General features: G+C 25.4%; 15 protein-coding genes and 1 non-coding gene across 16 annotated transcripts; 7 read left to right on the forward strand and 9 right to left on the reverse strand.

Moving 5' to 3' along the window:
* Window positions 1–3: 3 nt before the first annotated feature.
* AAJ76_1000139508 (tetraspanin family integral membrane protein) lies at window positions 4–588 on the forward strand (the record flags this gene model as incomplete). The annotated part of the gene is made up of 1 exon (XM_024473587.1): window positions 4–588. One exon carries the CDS (start codon window positions 4–6, stop codon window positions 586–588), a length of 585 nt encoding a protein of 194 aa, XP_024332440.1.
* A 188-nt stretch (window positions 589–776) lies between these two features.
* On the reverse strand, window positions 777–1,949 carry AAJ76_1000141453 (hypothetical protein; the record flags this gene model as incomplete). Its single annotated transcript, XM_024473588.1, has 1 exon — window positions 777–1,949. The coding sequence occupies one exon, from the start codon at window positions 1,947–1,949 to the stop codon at window positions 777–779; it is 1,173 nt and encodes a 390-aa protein (XP_024332441.1).
* A 1,131-nt stretch (window positions 1,950–3,080) lies between these two features.
* AAJ76_1000142585 (septin) lies at window positions 3,081–3,887 on the forward strand (the record flags this gene model as incomplete). The annotated part of the gene is made up of 1 exon (XM_024473589.1): window positions 3,081–3,887. The coding sequence occupies one exon, from the start codon at window positions 3,081–3,083 to the stop codon at window positions 3,885–3,887; it is 807 nt and encodes a 268-aa protein (XP_024332442.1).
* A 439-nt stretch (window positions 3,888–4,326) lies between these two features.
* On the reverse strand, window positions 4,327–5,484 carry AAJ76_1000144988 (hypothetical protein; the record flags this gene model as incomplete). Its single annotated transcript, XM_024473590.1, has 1 exon — window positions 4,327–5,484. The coding sequence occupies one exon, from the start codon at window positions 5,482–5,484 to the stop codon at window positions 4,327–4,329; it is 1,158 nt and encodes a 385-aa protein (XP_024332443.1).
* Window positions 5,485–5,535: 51 nt separating this feature from the next.
* AAJ76_1000145040 (deoxyribonuclease-like protein) lies at window positions 5,536–6,315 on the forward strand (the record flags this gene model as incomplete). Its single annotated transcript, XM_024473591.1, has 1 exon — window positions 5,536–6,315. The coding sequence occupies one exon, from the start codon at window positions 5,536–5,538 to the stop codon at window positions 6,313–6,315; it is 780 nt and encodes a 259-aa protein (XP_024332444.1).
* Window positions 6,316–7,123: 808 nt separating this feature from the next.
* AAJ76_1000146628 (maternal pumilio protein) lies at window positions 7,124–8,662 on the forward strand (the record flags this gene model as incomplete). The annotated part of the gene is made up of 1 exon (XM_024473592.1): window positions 7,124–8,662. The coding sequence occupies one exon, from the start codon at window positions 7,124–7,126 to the stop codon at window positions 8,660–8,662; it is 1,539 nt and encodes a 512-aa protein (XP_024332445.1).
* A 714-nt stretch (window positions 8,663–9,376) lies between these two features.
* AAJ76_1000148881 (hypothetical protein) lies at window positions 9,377–9,703 on the forward strand (the record flags this gene model as incomplete). The annotated part of the gene is made up of 1 exon (XM_024473593.1): window positions 9,377–9,703. The coding sequence occupies one exon, from the start codon at window positions 9,377–9,379 to the stop codon at window positions 9,701–9,703; it is 327 nt and encodes a 108-aa protein (XP_024332446.1).
* A 13-nt stretch (window positions 9,704–9,716) lies between these two features.
* Window positions 9,717–10,955, reverse strand: AAJ76_1000150459 (amino acid permease; the record flags this gene model as incomplete). The annotated part of the gene is made up of 1 exon (XM_024473594.1): window positions 9,717–10,955. One exon carries the CDS (start codon window positions 10,953–10,955, stop codon window positions 9,717–9,719), a length of 1,239 nt encoding a protein of 412 aa, XP_024332447.1.
* A 574-nt stretch (window positions 10,956–11,529) lies between these two features.
* AAJ76_1000152701 (transcription initiation factor tfiid subunit taf5) lies at window positions 11,530–13,197 on the reverse strand (the record flags this gene model as incomplete). Its single annotated transcript, XM_024473595.1, has 1 exon — window positions 11,530–13,197. One exon carries the CDS (start codon window positions 13,195–13,197, stop codon window positions 11,530–11,532), a length of 1,668 nt encoding a protein of 555 aa, XP_024332448.1.
* Window positions 13,198–13,463: 266 nt separating this feature from the next.
* Window positions 13,464–13,931, reverse strand: AAJ76_1000153435 (dna-directed rna polymerase ii subunit rpb7; the record flags this gene model as incomplete). Its single annotated transcript, XM_024473596.1, has 1 exon — window positions 13,464–13,931. One exon carries the CDS (start codon window positions 13,929–13,931, stop codon window positions 13,464–13,466), a length of 468 nt encoding a protein of 155 aa, XP_024332449.1.
* A 1,285-nt stretch (window positions 13,932–15,216) lies between these two features.
* Window positions 15,217–17,301, reverse strand: AAJ76_1000156805 (hypothetical protein; the record flags this gene model as incomplete). Its single annotated transcript, XM_024473598.1, has 1 exon — window positions 15,217–17,301. The coding sequence occupies one exon, from the start codon at window positions 17,299–17,301 to the stop codon at window positions 15,217–15,219; it is 2,085 nt and encodes a 694-aa protein (XP_024332450.1).
* A 109-nt stretch (window positions 17,302–17,410) lies between these two features.
* AAJ76_1000157322 (hypothetical protein) lies at window positions 17,411–17,818 on the reverse strand (the record flags this gene model as incomplete). Its single annotated transcript, XM_024473599.1, has 1 exon — window positions 17,411–17,818. The coding sequence occupies one exon, from the start codon at window positions 17,816–17,818 to the stop codon at window positions 17,411–17,413; it is 408 nt and encodes a 135-aa protein (XP_024332451.1).
* Window positions 17,819–18,274: 456 nt separating this feature from the next.
* Window positions 18,275–19,234, reverse strand: AAJ76_1000158738 (hypothetical protein; the record flags this gene model as incomplete). The annotated part of the gene is made up of 1 exon (XM_024473600.1): window positions 18,275–19,234. One exon carries the CDS (start codon window positions 19,232–19,234, stop codon window positions 18,275–18,277), a length of 960 nt encoding a protein of 319 aa, XP_024332452.1.
* A 1,869-nt stretch (window positions 19,235–21,103) lies between these two features.
* Window positions 21,104–21,175, forward strand: AAJ76_1000160608. The gene has a single exon. It is a non-coding gene; the product is annotated as a tRNA-Thr (tRNA).
* A 127-nt stretch (window positions 21,176–21,302) lies between these two features.
* AAJ76_1000161862 (26s proteasome non-atpase regulatory subunit 13) lies at window positions 21,303–22,358 on the reverse strand (the record flags this gene model as incomplete). Its single annotated transcript, XM_024473601.1, has 1 exon — window positions 21,303–22,358. The coding sequence occupies one exon, from the start codon at window positions 22,356–22,358 to the stop codon at window positions 21,303–21,305; it is 1,056 nt and encodes a 351-aa protein (XP_024332453.1).
* A 30-nt stretch (window positions 22,359–22,388) lies between these two features.
* On the forward strand, window positions 22,389–24,089 carry AAJ76_1000161893 (transcription elongation factor spt5; the record flags this gene model as incomplete). The annotated part of the gene is made up of 1 exon (XM_024473602.1): window positions 22,389–24,089. One exon carries the CDS (start codon window positions 22,389–22,391, stop codon window positions 24,087–24,089), a length of 1,701 nt encoding a protein of 566 aa, XP_024332454.1.
* Window positions 24,090–24,093: the final 4 nt, after the last annotated feature.

Here is a 24,093-nt window from a genome sequence, read left to right on the forward strand (position 1 = left end):
ATAATGAAGCATAAGAAATCTATAAAGAAGTTTCTTAAATCTTTTTTTATCTTAATACAGGCAATTGTTTTTATGTATTCGATTTCTCTAAAAATTATTTCATTCACTGTGTATTTAAAAGCTAGAGATATTTTACAAATGTCATTAGGAGTGTTCTTACTATTATTTGGAATATCCTCAACCTCCGCTTTGTCATCTATATTAGGATTTCATATATTAAATACTAAAAAGAAACTAAAATTAACATTTTGGATATTAATTACTATGTTTTTAATTAATTTTCAAGTTATATTGGCTATAAAAAGTTCGTTACTACCAGAAAAGAGTCTTTTTTGGGGAGATAATATCTGGGAAGGGATGAATGAATATCAGAAAAATTTTGTACAAGAAAGATTTAAATGTTGTGGATTTCGTGATACGAGCGATAGAAATGCTACAGTGTGCAATTTTAAAGACAAAAGTTGTTTTAAAGTTTTATATAACTTGTCTTTAAGTTTACGAATGTTCATCGAGAGAAGTGTTGTATTCATGTTGTTTATTGAATCAATGGGAGTATGTATTGTTTCATTAATTAAATATAGAAGATAAATTAATTAAATAAAAAATTTAAGAATCATGAAATTAAGTTTTGAAAAAATTCAAATTTTATTAAAAAATATACTTTTTAATTAATAAAAATAGTTAAATAGATTTTTATGCATAAAAAAATAAAACTATTAAAATGCTTTTTTGATGAAAAATTATAAATAAATTTCATATAATGATTTATTATAGGCTTAAATGTCCCATAAAAGGGACATTCCTGCATATTCCTTGTATAAATCATAAGAAGAGCTCTCATCTTTTATTTTGACATTCTCTTTACTAGAAGTAGTTTTTTTTGTTTCTTTTTTGTTCTTTTTAATATTCTGTGTTTTGTCTTCTGTAACATTATTTGTATTACACTCGTCATCTGGTGGATCATCTAGCATGTCTTCAGGTAAATATGGACCACAGAATCCTCGTATACAACTTTCGTCGAAATACGTTGCTTCATCTTCCAATTCTTTATAAAACTGTTCAAGTTCCTTTTTGTTATTTTCTTTCATTAAAATTTCTGGGAGTATTGTCGCACGCTTTCTTCTAATTCTCTTCTCTCTAAGGGCTTTAAATCCAGGAGGAAATTTCCTTCGTCTTTTATCAATTGCCTTCGCATTTTGTTTCTGTTTCTCTATCAATTCCTCCAAACTCATAGGAGGTAATGTAGAGTACCCACATGATTTATATATTAATTTTGCAATTGAGGATAGTTTAGTAGTTGTAAATAATGTAAATCGAAATTTTCTACCTTCAAATTCTACACATATTTCTCCTATAACAGACTCATCACAATCTTTAGTAATCAATTTAACATCTTCCGGATTGAAAACAGGTGGTTTAACTTGTTTTAAACTAGAATTATCATTATTCATAAAATCTTCCATTGTATTGGTTGTCTCTACGTTATCAGTTGCAGTATTTATACCATCTTCCTTATTGGCAATAGATTTTTCTTCATCAGATAATTTTTTTTCGCTTGTCTTTGCGTCATCGGTTGGGATATTTACACCATCTTCATCATTGTTAATAGATTTTTCTTCATTTGGTAATTTTTTTTCACTTGTTTCTACGGTATCATTTAAAGTATTTACACAACCTTTGTTATCGTTCATAGACTTTTCTTCATCAATTAATCTTTGCGTTTCTAGAATTTCATCATTTGTTTTCCTGTTATTATTCATACAGAACCAAGAGCCTAAATAGCTTAATACTCTATTAATCTTTCCTTTTTTATTTTTTTCTTTCTCCACTATTTCCTTTTGTTTGTTTAATAAACATTCATCATGAATGATCTTTGATTTTGATATATCATTAATTTTTTGCGAGTGATTATTTTCTTTATTTCTCGAAAAACATCCAAATGCAAACATTAGGGGGGTAAACAAACAATTATTAAATAATAAAATATGTAAACAAAACAAAAAAAATGATGTTGATTAATTAAAGTTTATAACCATTTTCAGGTAATTTTTATTTTTGTGTTTTTTTACACTTGTAAACAAACAAATCGACAATATATTTTACATTTATAAAAAATTCAGGCTCATTAATTAACATGTAATATTATGCGAAATAAATTAAATATCACAACAGCTTTGATTAAACTCCAAGTTTACTTTAAAAAATGTATAAAAGCAAATTTATTAATTTTTAGTCAATTATTCACAAACTTGTCATATTAATACATTTTTTCAAAAATACTTTTTTATTAATTTAAATTTTTTTGTGAAAAACTAAACAATTTAACCAAAAAATTTAAGCCTATTAATAAAAAAATATTTAAGTTGCTTATTAGCATAAATATTGGTTGCAATATCCACATTTAACTTTTTCCTTTCATTGTTTAATACCCCTGTTATATTAAACTTTACAGTACTTTTTTTAATAATTTTCGTTTTCAATAATGTAACTGCATGCCATCACTTTAAGTATTTTTTTCTATAAGTAAACTTTTATAATAGCTTTTCCTGATTTTAGCTATATTTGTAAATACATTGATAACTTTTTGGATCAAGTCACCACACGAGGAATACTTAATTTTAATCTGTACATTACCTCTCCTTGCATATTATATTTGTTTAATTATATTTTCACATTTGTGTAATGAAACAGTTTTACATTTTAATTTATAAAACATTAAATTGACGCGCTGTCTTTATAAATGTATTTTCTTAAAGACAATTTTTTGTAAAAAAATTCTCTTACAAAATTTTTAGTCTTGTTTTCAAAAAATACGTAAACCATGCATTTTAAAAAAAAATTTTTAAAACTGTTCTAAAATAAATCTTCTAATATTAATGCAAAGTATATTGTTAAAAATACTGTGCTAAAATTTGTCAATCTTATTTAAAATAGCCTTTTTAAATCAACAATAACATGTTTTTTTAGTTAACTCTTTTAACTAATTAATTTGTCTATATAAATTATTTCAATGCATAAATTTTGTTTTAAAATTTTAAAACATTTGTAAATAAATTTATTTTTTTAAATAAACAAATACAATGATGCTAAAAAGAAAAAACAGAAGATTTAGCATTATGGCATGCGGATACAAAGGTTCAGGGAAATCTTCATTTTTCAATACACTTTTCAATAATATAATCGTGCCAGTTCAAAACAGTACAGACATAAATCTCTATATGTTGAATGTTGATTGTGAAGGAGTTACGCAGAAAATAAGTCTTATTGATACACCAGGATTTGGTTCAGAAATATGTGACACAGATTTACAAAATAACATTGTAAATTTCATAAAAGTACAATTTGATAATTTTATTGATGAAGAATCTAAAATAAGAAGAAATCCATCCTATGAAGATCCTAGAATTCATTGTATGTTATATTTTATACCTTCAACTTGTAAAGGCTTAAAAGAAAATGATATACAATTTCTAAAAAGAGTACATCATCTTGTAAATGTAATACCAGTAATAAGTAAAGCAGATGGACTTATTGAAGCAGAAAAGACAAAATTAAAATGCCTTATTAATGAACAATTACAAAATAATGAAATTAAAGTTTTTGATTTTGAGCATTCTGACTACTACGAGAAAATCGATTCACAAGAAAGCATAAACAAATACATGCCATTTACTATTATATCGAGTGATATGGCTGATGGTGTAACAAGAGAAAGAAGATTTAGTTGGGGAACGGTAGAGGTAGATAATGCAGAACATTGTGATTTTGCTATATTAAAAGAAATATTGTTAGGAACACATCTTAATATTTTGATTGACTACACAGGTAGTGAATTATATGAAACATACAGGGCTGGAGTTTTAGAAAATAAAATATCTGCACAATAAAAATGTTTATATATAAACTAGCTAACGCTATCCCGTTGAAACGGGATGTAAAAAAAAATATTCTTATATTTGTTATGTAACATGTCTTTAGGCTTGTGTGCATTGTTTAAAGTGCAAAATGTCTTACATTATAAAGTAAAATTTGCAATAGTCACCGTTTTGAAATTACAAAAAATTGAAAAAAAATAAAGAGAAATACACAAAACTCCGTAATATCTGTTTTGTAACAATTCTAAAAATTCTCTAAGTTGTATTTAGTGCTTTTAAATATAAAATACAAAGAATTTTACAAATTTTTAAAAAAGAAGGGTTAAAAAATAAATAAATATTCAGATTCAAACTTTTTATATATATTGATTTTATTATGTTTATATATAATATATAAATTTTATTATGTTTATATATAAATTTCATAGAAATACATAATTAAATAAACCTTTTAATTACTACCGGGTTTGGTTTGCAAACGTGGTAGTTTTATTTCACTAATTGGTAATTCAGCCAATAAAGCCTTTTCTTTTGAAATCTCTTCTACTATTTTTTCTATCTCACTTTTAAGCTCTCCCTTTCTAATGACCACAGTTTCTAAAAAAATCATTTTCTTTTTGTTCAATTGAGAAATAGTTTCTGAGATTTGACCCACAGTTGACGGAATTGTAACCTTAAATTGAGACAAAGACATAACAATATCAATAGGGAATGTTATTCTTTCGTCAGATTTCCCTGTTTTCTTTTCTAAGAAAAAGATTACTGAGTCATATTTAGATGCATCACATTTATCTTTTTCATCTTCCATATTTTCTTTTCTAGTTTCCATCTCTCTAATTTTATCACAAATTTCAATTCTTCTTTTTTCATAAGCTTCTGCAATAGATTTCTTATTTAAATATTCGTCATAATCTACCTTTTTCTTAGCAATCTCCGCTTGATTTAATGCTATTTTTTTGTTAATTTCCTCTTTCTTTGCTTCTAGATCACAAATAATTTTTTCATATCCTACAATAACAGGATTTTTTTCCGTTTTAATCCCTTTCATAGATTCTTTAACTTCATTTATATCAGCTTTCTTTTTATCCATCTTTGCATAGATTTCTGATAATTTAGCCTTCAACAATTTATATTCTTCTTGTGCTTGTCTTAGAGCTTCATGCTTCTTCCTTTCTGCTTCTAAATTAATTTTTTTTAATTTTAAATCCTTAATTTCATCTTCATAAGATTTCGATTTTTGAGCATTACATGGATATTTAAGCATATCTAAATTAATATTTTTTAATCTTTTTTCTATTGATTCAGTAGTAATAGACCCTTTTGGTTCGATTGGCGTTTTTAGAAAATCTCCGTGGGTTTCATTTAAAGAATTAATTTTATCATAACACTCTTTTTTGCTAGAGGTAAGATCGGATAAATCCTGAGTAAGTTCCTTAAGCTTTGCTATAAGTGGTGCCATAGGCGAATTGTTTGCATCATTCTTTTTTGTCGCCTCTATTTTTTTTTTATAATCACCTATTTGCCCATCCAATTTACTCAATTCTGTCTTAAGCTCGACAATTTGTACCCTAAACGGTTTTGTCCCAGGAATGCCTTTTTGTTGCTCCATTTATGGGGGTCAAATTTTAAAATTTAAAAAAAAATATTAAATCCTTAAAAAATGATAGTAGATATTTCTTGTAATATTACTGATTCACAATTTAAAAATGTAGAAGATACTATTTTAAAATGTAAAGAAGCAAAAGTCATTCCTATTTTTGTAGGCGTGGATTATACAACTAGTCTTAAATCTTGTAATTATGCAGAAAAATTCGACACGCTTTTTTATGCAGGCATTCATCCCCTTTATTCAGAAAATTCAGTTTATATTCCTGTTAACAGTGATAGGTGTATAGCCATAGGAGAATGTGGATTGGATTATTATAGACTACAGTTTTCTTCAATCGAAACACAAAAACGTATTTTTAAAGTACAATTAGATTTAAAAGCAGAACGATACTTTTTGCACTGCAGAGACAGTCACAGAGATTTTATGGAAATTTTATCGGATTACAATTTTAAAGGAGTAGTACATTCATTTACAGGAACAGTAGAAGAAAGTAAAGAAATAATAAAAAAAGGGCTATTCATCGGCATAAATGGTTGCTCATTAAAAAATGAAGAAGGAATAGAAGTTGTAAAAAATCTACCTCTTAATTCCATTTTAGTTGAAACAGATAGTCCTTACTGTAAAATTAGAAAAAGTTATGCTGGTTATAAATTTGTAAATAATTATCAGAAGCATAAATCTAATGAACCATATTTAATTTATGAAATAATAGAAGCTATTGCAAATATAAAAAATATACCAATTAATATTTTACTTGATACACTGTTATCCAATAATATAAATTTTTATGGAGAGAGACTGGTTGAATGTTTTGAAAAGTGGAGATTATAGAAAATAATAATAAAACGAAAACTATAAAACTAGTTATCGAATGAAAGCTATAAAATAGCTATTGAGTAAAAGCTATAAAATAGCTATTGAATGAAAATATCATTATAAAAATAATCTTATTAAAAAATTGTATAAATGTTTATAAATAACCAATAAAAATAAATAAAAAAATTGTTTTGAAGGGTAGAAGAAAACATAACTGTAAGATGGAATTAGTAGACGAAGCTTCATCAGATTTACGAAATGAAAAATATGCAGGAGTGGCATATCCAATACCGCCAAAGCCAGCAGAACTGAAAAAGAATGATAATTTAGATCTAAAAGAAAACATTGAGAAAAAACGTATGTTTGGTAGAAACATTACCATGAACTTTTTTAGTAGAAAAAATAAAAAATAAATATTTTACTTTAAAAAATTATAACAAGAGGAGAAAGCCGAAGCTTGATCTCCCAAATAAAAAATTTTGTGAATGGCAGTGCCAAAAAATATTCATACACTAGATTATAGATGACTAGTAAGAATATCTTTAAAATAAACGCCTGTTTACTTTTCCACTTGGTAAGTGGGGCTAATTATTTCCAAAAATATGTACGAAATTAAATAAATTTAATAAAACAAACAAATTTATTTTTATAAATAATTTTCAGATGCATAAATTAAGAATTTTATATTTGATATTCAAGAGAGCATAGTTATGTCTAAAAGAATAGTTTAAATTTAATACATCGTACAATATTTATTTATTAATTACAAAGGAGTGTCTCCTTTTATTTAATTTTATAAACCCTTTCTAAAAAAAATTAAACAATGAGCGCTAGCAAATTTAACAAAACTCCTAACTTTGTAAAAGTAAACTCAAAAATGATTAACAAACTTGGACTTAAAGAACAAAGGCCATGTTCTGCACCTCCTGTCGATAAGTTGTTTGCTTCGGATGAAGTTGAACTTGTTGACATTCAATATTCATCTTATTACAGTCGAAATAGCAAAGATGATGTACGCATTCCTCCACCAGATATACATATTAATGGGAAAATATGGCTTAGTGAATACGATGACATTATTAATAGAGCATTTAGTTCTGAAATTTATTCTTACAAATCAAGAAAGGATAGTTTACTTGAAAAAATTGATGGTGATAATCCTGAATCTGTAAGTAAAGAATTTAAAGGAACATCTAGAACAACTACTCCTATTGGTGATGTTAGTATATTAGATCCAAATACATTCAATTCACTTTTAAATATAAATTCATCACAAAAAAATGTTATAAAAAATCAATCATTTAAGCAGGTTTTTGATACAAATGACAATTTATTTCTGAGTGATATTTTCATGTTTTACAGTGACCAACAGAAGGCTGATATTACGCTTTTAAAATCTTTTACTTCTACAACATCATCTCTTAAAGAATTTTGTGTGTTTATGAGTAAAGACCAAGAAGGTTCAAGATTGATTCAAAACAGAATTGATATTTCTACAGAAAATGAGATCGCTTGGTTTTTTTCACAAATAGAAGATTCTATTTACGATCTTTCATCAAATTTATTTGGCAATTACGTGATACAAAAGATTTTGCCGCTTTTAAATGAATCACAAAAATTTACAGTGTTTACAGAATTTAAAAGTCGTATTTACGATTTGTCTTTGCACCCTTACGGCTGTCGTGTTATTCAAAAATTAATGGACTGTTTTGAGTGTATCGATTTTATTATTGAAGAAATTAAGCAAGATATTTTTTGTCTAATTGAAGATCAAAATGGAAATCATGTTATTCAAAAATATATTGAGAAATCACCAGACAAAAATTTAATTATTGATGTATTTAAAAAAGATCCTATTTTTTTAAGTACTCATAGGTATGGATGTCGAGTTATCCAAAGATTGCTCGAGTTTTGTGTTGAAGCAGATGTAAAAAAGATTTTACAAATTTTAATAAGTAATTTAGAAAGTCTTGTTAATGATCAATATGGAAATTATGTTATACAACATATGCTTACAATTAGTGATGATTCTGAAAGGAATGCAGTTATATCACAAATTATTAATAATTGTTATAATTTGAGTAAATTTAAATTTTCTTCAAATGTGATTGAACAATGTATTGTTATTTCAGATCATGAACAGAAAAACAGGTTTTTAAATAAATTTTTAGAAGTTTCGGGTGGTAAGCCTAGAATATTTAATATGTGTACTGATATGTATGGAAATTATGTAGTGCAGAAATTTTATGACACAGTAGACAATGCATCTAAAGAGAAGATAAGAAAATCACTTAAGCCATTCTTAAAAGATTTAAAAAGGATTAATTTTGCTAGACATATTTTATATAAAATTAACACATAATGTGCATATTAAAATATTTTATATAAATTAATTTTATTATTTTTATGTTACTTTCTGTATGTTAAGCAGAAGATACAGGGCAAAAATTGAAATGTATTTAATAATCGAAAGGTTTAAAATATTATTAAATGTATTTATTGTTGCGTGCCCAATCCACAGCCGTGAAAAGTGTTTTTTTTACAAATTTTACTATTTTTATGTTTTTAACTTCACAAATTTATGTTTTACAATTCATGTTAAAATTTTCTAATCACAGATTTGAATCTGTAATATTTTTGTAATGTAATAAAGCAATGGTCATCGTAGAACTTGCTATGAATATTTAAATATAGCTTATTAAGGCTATTATATGAGTAAAGGGATGTTGAATAAAGATATGTTGTAAAAGATGCTAATTTTGCAATATATTAAAAATTTAAAATTTGATCCATTCTATTAACTCATAATTTAGAAAAATTTTAGCTGATCGTATGAAACGAACTTAAATAGTATCTATGGCCAACGTAATAAAAAATAATATAAATGCTGTTTTTTTTTAAAGATTAAAATAATTTTTAATATCTTTAAAAAATTATTTAGTTTTATTTAAATACAAAATTTATATTAAAAAATTTTGCTATACAAATATTTTTATCTTTAGATACAACAATACATATATAAAATATTTTAAATCTTCTTATCCAATCTAATTATTTGTGTGTCTTGTAAATTAGAATGCAAAAACAGCACATTTTTGATCAAAAAGGTTTTGCCGGAATTCGAACATCGCTTCGATTTGTCACAGAACACAGTCGGGTCTCGCAACACTTGCTAACCAACAAGTTTAAAATACAATCGTTTACCAATAAGTTTAAAATGTATTTGTTAACCAACAAGTTTAAAATGTATTTGTTAACCAACAAGTTAAAAATATATTTATTAACCAACAAGTTTAAAATGTATTTGTTAACCAACAAGTTAAAAATATATTTATTAACCAACAAGTTAAAAATATATTTGTTAATCAACAACTTTAAAATGTTGTATCAAAAAGTAAAATAATTAAATAAATTTATTAATTAAAAAGTTGAGGATCATTATTCCACAAATCTCTTACTATTGTACTAAGTATGTATATAATTATTAAGCACGTAACCCAATATATCATGTTAGGTATAATACATGTTATTCCTTTTCCTTTACGCATTGATATGTAGTACAAGAATGGATATATTAAACTAACAGAAGTAGAGAAAAGAGCACCATTAACTCTTTTAATAAGTTTAATTCGTAGATTTTCAATTAATACAAATCCTAAACAAACAGTACAAAGAATAACTGTTACAAAGGTTCTATTTCTAGTATTTTTACAATCTTTAAAAATAAACTGCATAAACATGTCAGTCACAGGAACCATTTGTAGTGGAAATCCAGATCCTAGTACAAACATCATGCTGTATATAGCTAACTTAGAAATAAGATTGAATCTGTCTATTGTATAATTTCTCATATAAACATTAATTAGTGAATTATGTGTATAGAATTCTTTAACTATATGACTGTTTATCTTAGATCCAAAGACTTTATATCCACAATGTCCTACTATACCATAAATAAAAAGTCCACCTAATGATGTCATAGCAGATAAAAATATAATATTTTTCCATGTTTTATTTCGCAACTGTTGCACTATTTTTACCATAGAAGGCTGACAGACCATAGTCGGCATAAAAAAAGGAATTCCATATTTAAAATCATAATTGTAAGGCTGTGGATTAGAATTATATATCTGTGATCCAAATGCATAAGAATAAAATACAATTAATAAGGCTAGAAAAGATACAGATGCTGTAGAAATCCAAGATTGTTTTTTCAAATTTACAATTTCTTTTTTCAGACAGAAATATAAAAGTAATGGAAACAGCATAAATGCTACAAGTTTTCTAAAATATTGCCATTTAAAGAAAGGAAAGGCCTCAACAATAATATCAGTAAGAAATCTGTAAAATGAAATATTAGAAAAGAAACAATTAAAGAAAATAGAAATATTAACACAATAGTGTACATATTTTGATACCCTTTTACCGATGGATGTGTAAGTAAGCGTATTATTCGCATCTGCCGTATTTTTAACTACATAAGAAATACACAACAAAGAGACAAATGTACAAAAAGACACCCATGAAAGAATCAACCAGCTTGTTATGTATCCCACAGAATTAAATGCATAAGGCATAAATGTAATTCCTGTGCCCATCATTGTAGAAAGTAAAAGTGTGATAGCAGTTAAATTATCAATATTTTCAGATTTCATTTAAGGGTTAAAAATATATTATTTTTAATATAATTTTTTGTCGTTTATACAAAAAAAAATATTGAGTGGTGAAAATACAAAAACAAAATATTTTAAATTAAAAAAAAAGAAAGTAAATTTTATTTCATTTTTTTTCTGATTAAATAAAATTAAACAGTATTTTTTCTAATTAAATTAAGTATTATTTTTTTTAATTTAATAAAATATCATTTTTTTAATTTAATGAAATAAAATATTGTTTTTTTCTAATTTTATATAATATTTTTTTTTATAAATGTCAAAAGTTAATAATTTATATAGGGCATCTTATAATTCAAAATATTTACTTAGACTTAAACGTACACAAACTTAATGTTAAGATATAAATATTATAAAAAATCAGTTTAATCCTTTTTAATAAATAATTAATGTTTTTCGTAAAAATTTCTATTTTTCGAAATGTCATAAATAAATTTTTTATCTTCTAGAAAGAATGCAAAAATATAAATAAGATAACTATTTAATAAAAATAAGAATTTACCAAAAAATAATATGTTTTAAAAATAGGATATGTACAAACACTTAAATATTTATTTTAATTGCCTAAAAAGGGACCAGCTGTCGATATAATATTCCTGTAACCAAACTTAACACAAAATAATGGCGTGTTTTTCGTATAATAAGTTCCTAAACAATTACCTTTAGGATCTGTCTTATCCCATAATTTTACACAATTATCCGCACCAGATGATGCGATAATAGTGCCATACCAACTGAAAGATACAGAAAAAACAGCAGAATCATGTCCTGGAAATTTTATTAAACTTTTTCCGTTTTGAATATCCCACAGAATTAAATGTTTATCTTTACTCCCGGAAACCAATAATTTACCACAATGTGAAATATCAAAGCATGTAACTGTGTCTGTGTGACCATGAAAAGTCCTAACGAGTTGCGCATTACTGATATCGTGCATTCTAATTTTATGATCAGCTGATCCAGTAAAAAGATATTTAGAATTAGGATGAAATTTTACAGCTGTAACGTCACTCAATGCAGTAACGATTAATCTTTCAGGTTTGTCACCAGTAACAGACCAAATAACAGCTTGTCGGTCGGCAGAACCGCTTGCAAAGTAAAAATCGTTAGATGCAATATCTATCGACCAAATAGGAAAAACGTGCGATTTGTAAACACCGACAGGGGCTAGTAAATCTAGACTCCACAAACGTATCGTACAGTCTTGTGAGCATGACAGTAAAAATTTGTTAGAAGAAAAAAATTTTACACCGTAAACAGGACCAGCATGTCCTACAAGTCTATAAAAAAATCCTACATCTTCAAACTTTTCTTCAATAGACATTTTAATATCTGATTTTGCTAAATCGCTTGATGATTTAAGTTTTCTCAAGGGTTCTTTTGTTAATGAAAATAAATCGATATAACTATCCTTAAATCCACAAGCCAACAATTTAGAATTATTTGAAATTTCTACAGCAGTCAGCCCTTCATATGTATTATGGATAGTATAACAACAAATGCTTGGTAGATTATTTTTATTAACTGATACTCTTTTACATAAATCTTTTAATTTTTCAATTTCCGCATTTATCTGTGACGCATTCGGTCTATTAAATGTGTCTGCCTCTTTTAGCTCTCTTTGTTTTTTTAATTGTATTGCATAAGCTTCTAAATGGTCATATTTATATTGCTCATCGACCAAGATAGCTTCTTCACATTCCTTAGACACCAAAAATGTTGTTAGATCTATTTCCGCATCTCCCGGTGAGACATCTATGCCTTGTGGAATGTCATCATTTTTAACCCCAGAATAAATTCTAATATTTAAGTATTGATTTAGAACCTTAAGAATATACGTAAAATTATTTTCTTCTAAAAAATTAAGAAGTAGATCAAAAGCATATCTACCCATTGGTAGATAATATTTAGATGTTCTAAAAGTATATGCTAAATTATTTTCATGAATATGTTGTGGAGTATAAATACTTTCAAAATACTTTAATTCTTGTTTTTTACTTTCATGATCTTTACAATATTTTATAAAAAATGACTTAGCCTCTTCTGGTTTATTTTGCTGTATTAAGTCAAAATAAATATGAACAAATAATGGATATAATAATGGAAGTAAATCATTTTTAAATAGGTCTAGAGAGTCTTCTATCCAATATTTAAGTTTTAAATAAGAAGATTCTAGGATATCTAAACTTGAAGGTTTAGATAAATTCAAATTTTTTTCTTCCATGAAGGGATAAAAAAATAAAGATGCATAAAAGATAATAGTAAGCATGTGATAATATTCAGTAAAAAATGTATAAAAAATGTGTATAAGAGATGTGTATAAAATATTTTATAAAAAATGGATGTAAAATGTTTTTTAAAAATGGATATAAAATATTTTAAAAAAAATGTATACAAAATATTTTAAAAAATGCTAATAATATTTTAAAAAAAATATATTATAAATACTAACCTTAACTTATTTATAAATATTTATTTGTAACATTACATCTATGAAAGAATTCCTAAATATTCATCATTTAATGTACCTACTGCATAAATTTTAGATGAGTCTATTTTTGTGCCAATAATCTTCAATCTAACGATTGAATCTTTAAGTAACCCTCCTTCTTGTATTTCACTGGGAATTTGATGATTAGATACAAAAACAGTGAGGGGTCCTACTGACGCAAAAACTCCCATTTTATTTATCTCAACAACAGAAGCTTCCATGGTCTCGCCTTTAAAAGGTTTTAGAACCAGAGCCTTGTATTTTATTTTAAAGCTTGTTGCCCCGTTTAAGCTTACAGTTCCCTCACTAACATCATCTATTTCTAGCACTGATATGACATACCCACTATCATTACAAGATCCTTCTATTGTCTTGTACAAGTAATCCTTTATTAATGATTGTATTTTTGGGCCCAGATAACAAGGATTCAAGTGTATGATGTGTGTGAAATCTTTCACAAAAAACATGGGCAGGGGTCATTTTAAATATTTAAATTTTTAAGTACAAAAATAGATCTAAAATTTAAGCGATAACAAAATTTACTAAATGAAACAGAGTAAATAAATGGTGGATATAAGTCATTGGATTAGTTATTACATTTATAAATGAACAAGAAATAAGAATAGTGTTATATGGATGATATCTGTTAGAGTAAAACATGGGTTTATTTACTATAAATTATTTAAATACAGACATGTTAAATCTATCTATTTATTTATTGTATTAAGAAATTTTATATCTGAAATTTAACGTTTTTAATACTAAAAAATAAAATGCTTAAAATTGAGTTTTTATTTTTTCTAAATTAATGCACAGTTTGATGTTACGGTTTTATGAAAAATAAAATGATTAAATAAATGCTGATTGTTTATAACATTACGTGAAATCTTAGATTATAATAAAGCTTTTATACTTCTGGTTTCATTTTTATAGGTAGTAATATCTATATGCAACGTTTCTTTCTTAATCTCTTCAACTCCTTGTCTTACATTCTCGATCAATTAAAAATCACGAGTTAAATCAAGTTTGAGGTTAGAATAATTATTTTAAGCAATTTAAAATGTCGTAAGTTATATTTTTTAGATTGTTTAATGATAAATAGTAAATTATGTTTAAAATAGGTATATATGTTTTAAATTTATTAAAAGTTAGATATTAAATTAAGAAATAGATAAATTAAAAAAATAGTTTATTCAAATTTTATAATTAAATTTGTATACATTTCTTTATAAATGTTAAAATAATCATAAAAATATATTTTTATTGTTTAAAATACATGTGATAATACATATTTTAACTTAATAATAAATAGTAATATTTAGTAAATTTTTTAAAGCGACAATTAATTTACAAATATTTTTTTTAGTAAAAAAGAGCAAAATTAAATATCTATAACCTAGTTAAAAAATACAAATTTATATTCGTTATTGTTGTAACGGCAAGACATATGTCAAATATCAATGTGTTTATTGACTTTAGATATTTGACATGTTCAAATAAATATTTACATTTTTAATAAACCCATGTCTTCTGATAAGCACTTTTTAAATAATAACATTTATTTATTAAAATTTAGCATTATGTATTAAAACTAAAAAATTTGTAAATGTAATTACTGTATAAAGATGCTTGTCATATAATCTTTTTATTTACAATAAAATGATCAACAAGTAATTATTATGTAGTAAATTATTATAGACAAAACTTTGTTTACATAAAATTGTAAACTTTACAAAAACAAAAGAAGTTTATTTAACTTTTCTTCTGTGACGAAGTTTTTTTTGGCATGCATAAACTAACTCGACTTTTTTTCTTTTTTTTAGTAGGTTGCGATCCTTTAAGACTTGAAGTTGTTGCATTTGCTTCTGAATCACTTACATGTTTAGAAAATGATTTTTCCACATTTAACATATCTTTTATTTCTTGTATCTCCTTAGTAAGTGATAAGTTTGCATCTGCCAAGGCTAAAGATTTACTGTATAATTTATTAGAATTATGATTTACATCTGACATATTTTCCTTTTCTAAAATATTATCATCTTTTTTTAAAATGCTATCTTGTTCAGATTTAACAGATTTTTTCTTTTTCGGTGTGGTCACTTTAAAGGTCTTAGCCCCTTCATAAGAATATGGTTTACGTATTCTACTATTCATAATCTCCTCAAGCATTGATTTATTTTCACTGCTTTCATTTTTTTTATTTGCAGAACTATGTTCACTTAATTTATTTTTCTTACTTACAAAACTTTGGTCACTACTTTCACCTTTCTTACTTACAAAACTTTGTTCATCAATCTCATTTTTTGTCAGTTGATTTGCAAGTGATATATTAATTTTATCAGACTCATTCGGCATAAATGTATCATTTTTAAAACTATTACCCAACCCTAAGATACTTTCAATTATATGAGAATCTTGTACATAATCTTCTTCTTTTATATCATCGATAGAAATAATCTTACCTTTGTCGGCTTCATTCTCAATAACGGACTTTACTGGCTCAAAAACTGTATTATCTTGGAATTTTGAAAAATTCATACTTTCTTTATCTTTATCAGGAATATTAAAACTGCTATTCATAAAAAATTCAGATAAATCATCTGTTCTTGTTTTATTTGCATCAATATTTTTTTTATCAAAAGTTAAATCGCCATTAAGTGACTTATCTTTAAGATTTTTTTTACTTTTCATTTTTGATAAATTTTTATTAATTTTCTGATTATTAATAAAACTCATTACGCTGTCAAAAGATCTATTTCCCTTATTTAATTGATTACTAGAAATACTAGACACTTCTGTCTGGTCTAATTTATGCTCTTCTTCAATTTCTGCATCATTTATGCTCTCCTTTTTTTCTGTTGTACAAAAAATATCTTTTATATTGTCTTCTAAAAAAATATCTGATGCTTCAACAATATTATTGTTTTTTACAACAGTAGAATTTTCATTATTGACAGATTTAGACAAAATTTCAATTTCTTCACTTAAATTATTTGACTCTACTTGTCTATTCTGCATAGAAGCATAACTTTTAGTAATTGAAGGTTCATAATTTTCTTCTTTAAAAATCTGACTCTTTACTGTAGCTTCTGTAATTTGATTTCTAATCGAAGAATTTGCTAAGACATGATCATTAAATGATGTATTACGAATATTATCTTCATTAGACAATTTCTTGAATTCTTTATTTTCGTTAGTTTTAAACATATCATCATGTTCTGTAAATCTAGCATTTTTAATATCTTCACTAATAGCAGAATTTTCAACTTTATTATTATAAGCTATATTTTTAGTATTTTCTTCTGATCTTAAATTGCCTTTATCTTCTTTATTTTTATTAAAAAGATCATTATAAAGTTTATCAAAGGGTGATAGTACTTTTTCAAAATCAGTATTAACTGACCGTATACGACAAGCTCCGAATATTTCTGTAAGTTGATGTATTATAATATCCTTCCAATCAGAAGGAAATCCATTAGAAAATTTTGATAACTCTGTTAAATCAAATCTTGAATGTGGCACATTTTTTAAGACATCAGAATCACTAGTAAGATAATACTTAGTATTAGAAGTCATAATAATAAGAGGACCTTCAATATCTAAAATAGGAGAACTTTGTATTAAATTTTTATTTTCAAGATATCCATTAACACTAATCCAATATTTATATTTTATGCATGGATTATTATTCTTTACAAAACTTATGTACCATTTAGTAAGTGTTTTTCTGGCACTATTTGGATATCTCTTTACTGCTGGTGTCTTTTTCTTAAATATTGTGTAATCTGACAAGTTTTCTAAGTGTCCCAAATTTAAAAGATCTTCTGGTTGATTCATGGGATAAAAAATAAAAAAAATATTTAAATTACATGTAAAAAGTATAAATGTACAGATATTAAAAATATAAAAGATATCTAAATTTATTGTAAAATATTAATCTATGTTTTTATATCATTTCCCCTATAATAACACTACACTCCCCATTAGTATTATCAATATCTTTTATTTTCAGATTTCCAGTATAAAAATCATTACCATCTATTTTTGCACAAATAACTCCAAATACAACACCTTCGTTTGCATAAACTACATCTCCAATTTTAAAAGATAAAAAGGTAAATTCTACAACAGTTTTTAAATAAATACACTCATTATCACAAATTATATTTCCAAAAGGAAAGATTCCTATAATTTTATAACTAAGTGGTATTCCTTCTAATTTGTGTGAATATTTAAATAAAAATGATGATAATCTGATATTAATTTCTGTATCTGGGTCATTAAAATATTTAGGGGATATTTTTATAATAATCTGAAGTTTTAATAATAAAATCTTCATGGGGTAAAAAAACATGCATATATTAAAAATGTGATATTATTTCTAAACGATTGGCTTATGCTAAGCTGTTTAAAACGAGAATTTAATCTATAAATGCTTCCTCTTACTTCAAAATTATGTTACATATTGTATTCAAGCCTTTAGGCTATAAATTAAAAAAAATCTCTCTTTATAATATTGAGAAGTATTCTGCGTGGAACACTCTTACGATAAGGAACTTTAATGACATTTGTAAAAATTGATCTGTGCATTTTTGGAAGGCTTAAATGCTAAGGATACTCAAAAGAAAATTAATGGTCAATTTTAAATAAACCCACTTTTTCGGACAATATCTTTTACATACGAAAATGCATAAAAAAAACTTTACCAATATGTTAATGCTTTCAAATAGGAAGAGTAAAAATGAAATTTAACAAAATATGAAAAAGAAGGATTTAAAAATAAATAAATAGATATTTAGATATAAGTATTTTATATATATTGAATATTAGACCTTGTAAGAATATTATCTTCATTCATTATTCTATATTGTCCATTTAAAGGATCACATATAGGTTCATAATACTTGTTATGATATTCACTACTGGAGTATTCGCTTTCGCTATCTCTGCTAGTAGAATATGATTCGTGATGTCTATTAGATTCATTAACACAGACCGGCTTACATTCAGGAACATATAACCTATTCTTTGGTCTGTAATTATATTTTTGGGGTTTATATACAATGTCCCTTTTTGGTTTACACACTGGTTTACAGACCTGTTCCCACTTTGGTCTGTGTTTAGCTTCCCATCTTCGCTTTATATGTTTGTGAGAACGGTGTGTCGATTTAGGTCTACAAATTGGTTTACACACAGGAGCTAGCTTTCTTCGATGTTTTTGATCATAACTCATTATGCGAAATTGTTCTTCACATACGGGTCGACATACAGGTTCTCTTTCTCTGCAGTCAATGAAATTACTAACTTCGCTAGAACTAGAATCTCTACTATATGATATAGAACTGCTATGAGATTCCGAATCTTGTTCACAAATAGGTCTACATCGTGGTCTCCAATGATTTTTTCTGCGCCTAGGATGATTAAATTTAAATCTGGGTCTACACTCAGGCCTACATCTAGGTCTACAAATAGGTCTACATTCAGTCCTACTGCCAGAATCACTTTCAGATCTAATATCAAATTCGTGTCGATTTCGAAATCTAAATCGTGGCTCACACACAGGTCTACAGACAGGTTCGCTATTTCTATTAAATCTCCTTTTTTTCCACAGATTAAATTTGTTTGGAAATCTTAATATTTGATAAATCTGATTTTCTTGAGAATCTTGTTTAGTTTCTATGCTATTTGTTTTATCATTATTTTGTTCTTGTAAAGCACTTTGCACAAGGTTCATCTTTACAAATTTTGTAAAAAATATAACTATTAACATTTGATAATATGTGCTTAAAAAAATTTATTTATACTTTTTTTTGCATAGAACGTTCTTGTAGTTTGTTGATTTTTAATAAATTACAGTTACAAAATAATAATAATTTAAAAAATGCCTTTAATTGTATTTAAAAAATATATGATGCTATGTATTTGTATAATAACCCAATTATGATAAACCATAATATGTGATATTAATTTTACTTAAATAATAAGATTAAATTTAACAAATAAAAAAACAAGATTTAAAAAATTTACAAAATCTTTTTTACGTCGTAAATTTTCATTTACTTTTAAAATAAATTTAATTCATTTTGAGTATAACATTACTAAATATGATTTGTCTTGTTGTTTCATTAAAATTTAGAACTTTTACGTCACACATTATGTAAATAGCTAATTAAATAATTTATTAGTTTTTTTTAAAAATTTCTTAGATTCAACCATGCGGTAGTTTATAAAGTTGAACTTTTTCATTTAAATTCTGCTTAAATATAACAATAAATTTGTCTGCAAAGTGTCAGTTTCTCAAATACTGCTAGAAAAATAGAGTTTACTATTTCTTATACCAAAAAAAATTATTTTTTTTTTAAAAATTTATATAAATATTAAAAAACTTGAAGTTGTATCCAAAAAAGTAGTATTTAAATTTTAACCGCATTTTTTTGTAAATTCTGACTCAATTTTTTCTCACTACTAAAACGCTATTGAAATTTTATATTTTTATGCACAGAACATAGTGAATTTCTACATTATGAAAGTGTAATTATGTGTAAAAACTTGTTAAGAGTGTGTCATTGAAGAATGTTAAAAAATAGTTAACTTTCGCATGTTTAAAATTTTACAATGTGAACTTGCAAATAAAAATGTAACATAGCGAAATGTCTTAAAAAAACACGGCCGTCCTTAAGATTAAGCTCTATAAGGCTTTTATTATAAATTTTATTTTTGGCAAATTTTTTTTATTCATGTTGTTTATTTTGTAAAATTTTACTTTCATTTAAAATTCGTTACCTCTTCTTTTTAAAAAAATTTTATAAAAATTTATAAAATAATAAATTAAATATTTGTTTTGAAGACTATAATGCATACAATTAAAAATAAAATACATGTTTATTTTTGAATTTCTGTTGAAGCGTAAACTTTGAATAAATATATAGAAAGGGTTGATTAAATTTTTAATAATTAATTATGTTATATAAGAAATGCTTCTAAAAGATTTTTTTATTAGCATGATATTGTTTAATATTTATTGCTTAAGAACTAGACGCAATTTAATGCTAAAAAGAAGTTTGGCCATTTTTTAAATAAGCAATGGTTATTAATTTAGATTTGGAAAAGTTTTTATAGTAACAATTCGTACATTTTTGAATCAAACATACACAACAATATAAAAATTATGTGGTATTACAGCCATTTTAGATATTTTAAGTCAAATAATTTATTAGGTAATAATTTTTCTTCTTTTTAATCTCTATGAGTGAAAATAAATGACATGTGGCAAATTAAACCACAGATAAAACAAAATTATTATTTAATTTTATGTGCCTAATTTTAAAATTTTTTATTTAAGTATTTATATATTTAATGATGGAACCATAAATAAAATATTTACTTCTTGTGATTTTATTGTTAAAATTGTAGTTCAAGCTGTTTTGTATTATTAAAACTAACTAGTTTAAATAATTTCTATCTATTATTAAAAATATAAACATAGTAAATAATTTTTAAGTTACACTGTAATGTATTTTGTAAAAGATTGCCTATTCTAAGATTACCAGAGTTATTTGTGTAATGTTACATCATTATAATATTTATAAGCTTAAATTTTGTGTGTTATATTGTCAGAATCATGTATGTTGCTGATCAAGCCTTTGTAGCTCAGTGGTAGAGCGCTAGTTTAGTAAACTAGAGGTCCCGAGTTCGATCCTCGGCGGAGGCAGTTTTTCAAATTTATTTATTTTATAAAATTGTAATTACTGCCGACAAAACAAGAAAGTAGATGTAGAATTTAAGCCTAGAGTTTTAAAAACTTTAAATTTTGCATGTAAAAATATAAAAACAATTTTTTATTCAATCATAGAAATTGCCTGTCTTACTTTATTTTTCCATTCCATAACCTTATTCTTCATTTTAATTAGTTCATCCTTTGGCAAGCATCGAGGGATAATTGTATTAAAATGTAATATTTTATTGTATCCGTCAATCCATCCTTTAACGAGTCCAAGACCAAATGCTTTCAAAAGAAATCCATAAATCTCATCTTCTGATATACCAAGTTCATCTTGAATTATCGCAAAGCTAAGAAATCTGTCTTCTTGTTTAAAGCATAAATTAATAAGAGCTATAAAATAAGCCTTCTCTCTAACAATGTAACACTTTTTTCCAAAGATAACATCAAGCATATCTTTATGTTTATTAATAAGTTCGATATTTCCTTCTTGTACAGCAATATATGCTCTATAAAGGTCTTCATTAATTTTATTAAACCCTCTTAAGGAAGATCCTTCTACAAAATTAAAAAAGTTTTTAGAAACCAAAGAATACTTAGCAAATAATTCAAGCAAAGACATATCACTTGAACACAAATTACTACTAATCTTTAAGTATTCGTAAATATATCTAACACAATATTCATAATTATTTGTTATTTCGTAATATTTAAAAGCTAAAAAATTATAAAGCTTGTAAACTTCTATATCCATTTCAATCCTTTTAAATTCAAATATTTTGCTTTCTACGTCATCAAACTTTCCAGCTTCAATCAATAAAATGCATTTTTTTATTTCAAGGTGCATAATTTCCATTTTAAAATTACCTGTATACATTTGTGAATCATTTATAGCAACTAGAGATTTAGAAATAAGTTCTATAGACTTTTCAGTAGAATAAAATTCTGACATGTGTAAAGCGGCTTCTGTCAAAGAAGATGGATGATATTGTAAAATATTTTCAAAAAAAATATTCCATATTTCATCAGCATTCTGATTATTTATAATCAAAGGAATTGATTTACAGATATCGAACCACATTCTATTTTCTTTTAGATCTAAAATATCCTCTATAGATTGATTTTTGTTTGTAGACATTGGGGTATAAAATTCAATAAAAAAATTTATTAGCATAAACAATAAAAAATCTTGTAATTACCCCAAATGGCAAAGAATAAAATTAATCAGTATTTAAGTTTAGAAGCATCAGAATCAGAAAGTGAAGAGGAGTCAGAAGATTTGGATGTAAATATTGAACGAGAACCAGTTTTAAATTATACGGACATTGCTAAAAGAATTAAAGATAAATATTTAGCATTGAATGAAGATATTGACGTAGAAGAAGAGGAAGTGGAAGAAGATTTTGTTGAAGGTAGCACACAGGCACAATTTCTTCCTAAAAAATCATCTCCTCGACTTTTTCTTGTTCGTGTTAAACGTGGCAGCGAAAAAGAAATTGCCTTAAGAATTTTACAAAATAAATCTAAAATTTGTTCGATAATTGCAAAGGATGGCTTAAAAGGGTATATTTACATTGAAGCATATCAGAAACAACAAGTTTTGGATTCATTTGAAAAAATAAGAGGTATTTTTAGAAATAAGCTTAGTATTGTTCCACAAAATGAAATGATAGAAGCCATTTCCTATAAGGATGACTTAAGTAATGTAGAATTTGGTAGATTAAAAAAAGGGAAATATAAGGGAGATCTTGTACAAATTATAGGAAGTAATGGAGACATGGTAAAGGTTAGAGTAATGCCTAGAATTAATGAAATAAAAAAACTATTTGATCCAGTTGAATATAAAGATGAGGTTATAAAAGAAGGAGATAATATTTATATTTATAAAAGAGATTTATATGTAAATGGATATTTAGAAAAAGAAATTTTAAGATCTAGTGTTGATTTAGACATAGAACCGAATTTTAACGAGTTAGAACAGTTTAACATTCGTAAAAGGTTTGATGCAGGAGACAAGGTAAAAGTTATTAAAGGGGAATTAATTGGCACAAAAGGAGTAGTTAAAAGTGTTACGGGTCCAATGACAATTATTGTAGCAGAAGGGAAAAATTTTGAAATTTTTTCAAATTTTCTTGATAAATATTACAACATCGGCGAAGAGGTGTGTTTTAATTCTGAAAATGGAATTATTACTAATATAAAAAATAATAAGTATTTTATTGCAATAAAAAATTTTACAGAAGAGGTCGTTGCTGATGTTAATCAAATAAAAAAACCAATTCCTTATTCCAAAGAATTTGTCCGGAAAGAAAAAGCCAGACCCGTAATTAAAAGAGATAATTTAATTAATAAGCAAGTTCAAATTAGAAAAGGTCAATACAAAGGATATATTGGTATAGTGAAAGATATCTACATGAATAAATGTAGAATACAAATCAGCTCTAATTTAAAATATGTATCAGTTCCCAGAGAAGATCTAGTTGAATTTATAATTAATAATGAAATTGAAAATGTTACTAAAAAAACATTTTCTAGTATTATTACTAAAACACCCGCTTATGAACCAGATGGCCCGATAAATCTAAATATGGATAAAAATAGAGATAGATTTGAAATGGTAGATGATAAATATAAAAATGCTTTAGTTAAATATAATGATGAAATTTATACTGTAGAATATCTCAGTGGAAATAATTTTGTGACAGACGGTGGGGTATTTAATAAAAATGCCGTAAAATATATTACCCCTAGTAGAGAAGATAACGTTATTATTATGCAAGGAGAGGACTTGGGTAAGCCTGCAATATTATTAGAAATTGATGAACTTACAAAAAATTGTGTTGTAAAAATTTTAAATGGAAATATAAAAAATCTACCACTAGGTATTTTGACCAAAAAAAATTAAATGT

This window comes from Vairimorpha ceranae, assembly GCF_000988165.1.
Source record: "Vairimorpha ceranae strain PA08 1199 chromosome Unknown NODE_1, whole genome shotgun sequence".
Lineage (NCBI taxonomy): Eukaryota > Fungi > Microsporidia > Nosematidae > Vairimorpha > Vairimorpha ceranae.